Genomic DNA, 2215 nt, shown 5'->3' with positions numbered 1-2215 from the left:
GGGAGATGCATACGGCCACTTTATTAATTATTCTCGAGGACCTTACAAAGTATTACAGACAATATTCCTGAATCCACCATCTCGGCAACATATGCCGCTACTCTTATCCATATGATGAAGGGATGCTAGTTGGGCCCCTACCCAAACCACTCACCTAAACCTAACATCAAAAGCCGGAAGCCCCAGCCGAGCCACATACCGGGTCTGGGGCACAATCCAGTCAGACACACTCTTGTGTCGTCGCAGCCATCTTCCACAGGTCCGTCTTCAGAATATATTGAGTCTTCTACCTTGTGTAGGCCACTCCGCCATCGACGTCACCATGACGCCAGACAGCTACGTCCTCCTGCGCGAGTCCATCTCCGCGCATCGGACGCCAAGTCTCCACCCATCTTTGTGCTAAACATGCATGCACACTGTTGGTCACCGAAAGTTGGACTGGATCTAGACCCTCTTTCCTACTCACTAGCCTTATGGCTGATGATGCTAGGAGCTCTTTCGTTGAATAAAGCTCTCAATTGGTACGCAAAAAAAAAAGAGAAAGGTGGCTGAGAACTCAAAATTGCATTCAACTACTTTCACAAGCAAACATGTACACAAACATGTACACAAGCAAACATGTAATTACTCTATGGGAGTAGTGGTTTTACAAATATGAAAATTACACGATGGTAGTTTGCACCAAATTTTATTTTCACATGCAAACATGTACACAAAGAACCACAAGGCTTGTATTTCTCTCCGCAAAAAAAAAAGGCTTGCATTTAGCTTATTTTGCAATTATTGAAATTATTTGGACCCCGCTTGGATTCTAGGTCAGCTACGAGCTACCCAGACACTAACAAATGGATTCGCCACCACCAGGTACGCACAACGAGCTAGCGTGCTATGTAGATAGCACTGTAGTTGACTAGATGTACTCCACCCATCATGCGTTCAAGACGATCTTGTCGCACTGTCCGACCTCGTCGGCCGACTCGCGGGCGCCGCCGAGCGGGAAGAAGAAGGGGTACACCTCGTAGCGCGCCATGCAGCTGCTGTAGATCACGCGGCACCCGCGCCGGTACCGGCAGTAGTTGGGCAGCTCCGCCACCGCCTGCGCCACGCACAGCCCGCTGTCCGCTGCCGTGATGTCCCTAGTGCACCACCCGAGCCCGTAGATGGTCGTCTTGGCTCCGCCGCCGCCGCCTCCTAGCCGCGTCGTGTCCGTCGCAAGACCCTTGTTGGCGGTGTCGCGGGCCTCGGAGGCGACGCGGGACATGAGCTTCCCCTGCGCCCGGTCGAACGCGGCCAGGTCCACGCCGGTGGCGTTCTGGGTGTTGAGGAGGATGAGCGTGTACCCAGTGTCCGCGAGGCCGATGAAGTTGGAGCTGGAGTACCGGAGCAGGCAGTAGTCGTAGAAGACCCGACCGTCCGAGCTGCCGCGGCAGGACGACGCGACCTCCTTGGCCGCCGCGGCGAGGCAGAGCGAGCAGTCCTGGCGCGGGACGTCGCCGCGGCACTGCGCGAGGCCCCATACCGCGGACGAGGAGCGGCCGGCGGTGGCCGTGGCGTAGTAGGCGGCCGAGGCGCGCGGGACGAGCGCCGTGAGGACCTGGTCGATGCTGGCCTGCGTCTGCGCGCTGGTGCCGTTCTTGGCGCAGTACGTGCTGATCGCGTCCACGCCGGAGCACGGACGCGCCATGGCGAGCAGGAGCGGCACCAGCAGCAGCATGAGCAGTGGAGACGAGGAGGAGGACGCCATTGCCTGCTGCATGCGCTTTGATGTGATGTGTTGTGTGTGGCTCACTAGCTACTAGCAGTTTGTTTGCATGCATGGGCTCGTGGGTGCGCGTGAGATTCTTATAGAGCGGGCAGCGAGTGATCTGTGCTTGGCTGATGGCTCCATGTTACTACTAGACTAGATGCAATACATGCGCAGCCATAATTGAGGAGCTCCATGTCTCTTGTATCTTAATGGTTGGAGACTGTGTGCATGTGTGGCGGCACTGCTTGATCCTGGCAACTTCTAGATCGTGCAGACTGGTCCATGGATGTGGATTATTATTCTTGTTGGGTACGTGGTGTTGCTGCTCAGCTAGTTAAGCTGGCCACGTTAGGCACGCATGTACCCAAAAGGATCCTCCATGCTCACTTGTTTACGATTTATCCATTTTACTTAATCGATAGGAAATCGACTTAGTGAAATGTTCTAGTCGCAAGGTACGTACGTGGA

The 2215-nt window shown here is 55.0% G+C and overlaps 1 protein-coding gene across 1 annotated transcript; it reads right to left on the bottom strand.

Moving 5' to 3' along the window:
• Nucleotides 1–545: 545 nt before the first annotated feature.
• LOC109752867 (cysteine-rich repeat secretory protein 55) lies at nt 546–1931 on the bottom strand. The gene has a single exon (XM_020311778.4). The coding sequence runs from the start codon at nt 1754–1756 to the stop codon at nt 929–931; it is 828 nt and encodes a 275-aa protein (XP_020167367.1). The 5' UTR covers nt 1757–1931; the 3' UTR covers nt 546–928.
• Nucleotides 1932–2215: the final 284 nt, after the last annotated feature.

The sequence above is a fragment of the Aegilops tauschii genome, chromosome 1, assembly GCF_002575655.3.
Source record: "Aegilops tauschii subsp. strangulata cultivar AL8/78 chromosome 1, Aet v6.0, whole genome shotgun sequence".
In the NCBI taxonomy this organism is placed as follows: Eukaryota; Viridiplantae; Streptophyta; class Magnoliopsida; order Poales; family Poaceae; genus Aegilops; species Aegilops tauschii.
The sequence above is the reverse complement of the archived record's forward strand: the minus strand, read 5'-3'. Positions and strand labels throughout refer to the sequence as shown.

Coding starts and splice junctions, on each gene's coding strand:
- LOC109752867 (XM_020311778.4), bottom strand. CDS start 1,756: ATGCAGCAGGCAATGGCGTCCTCCTCCTCGTCTCCACTGCTCATGCTG.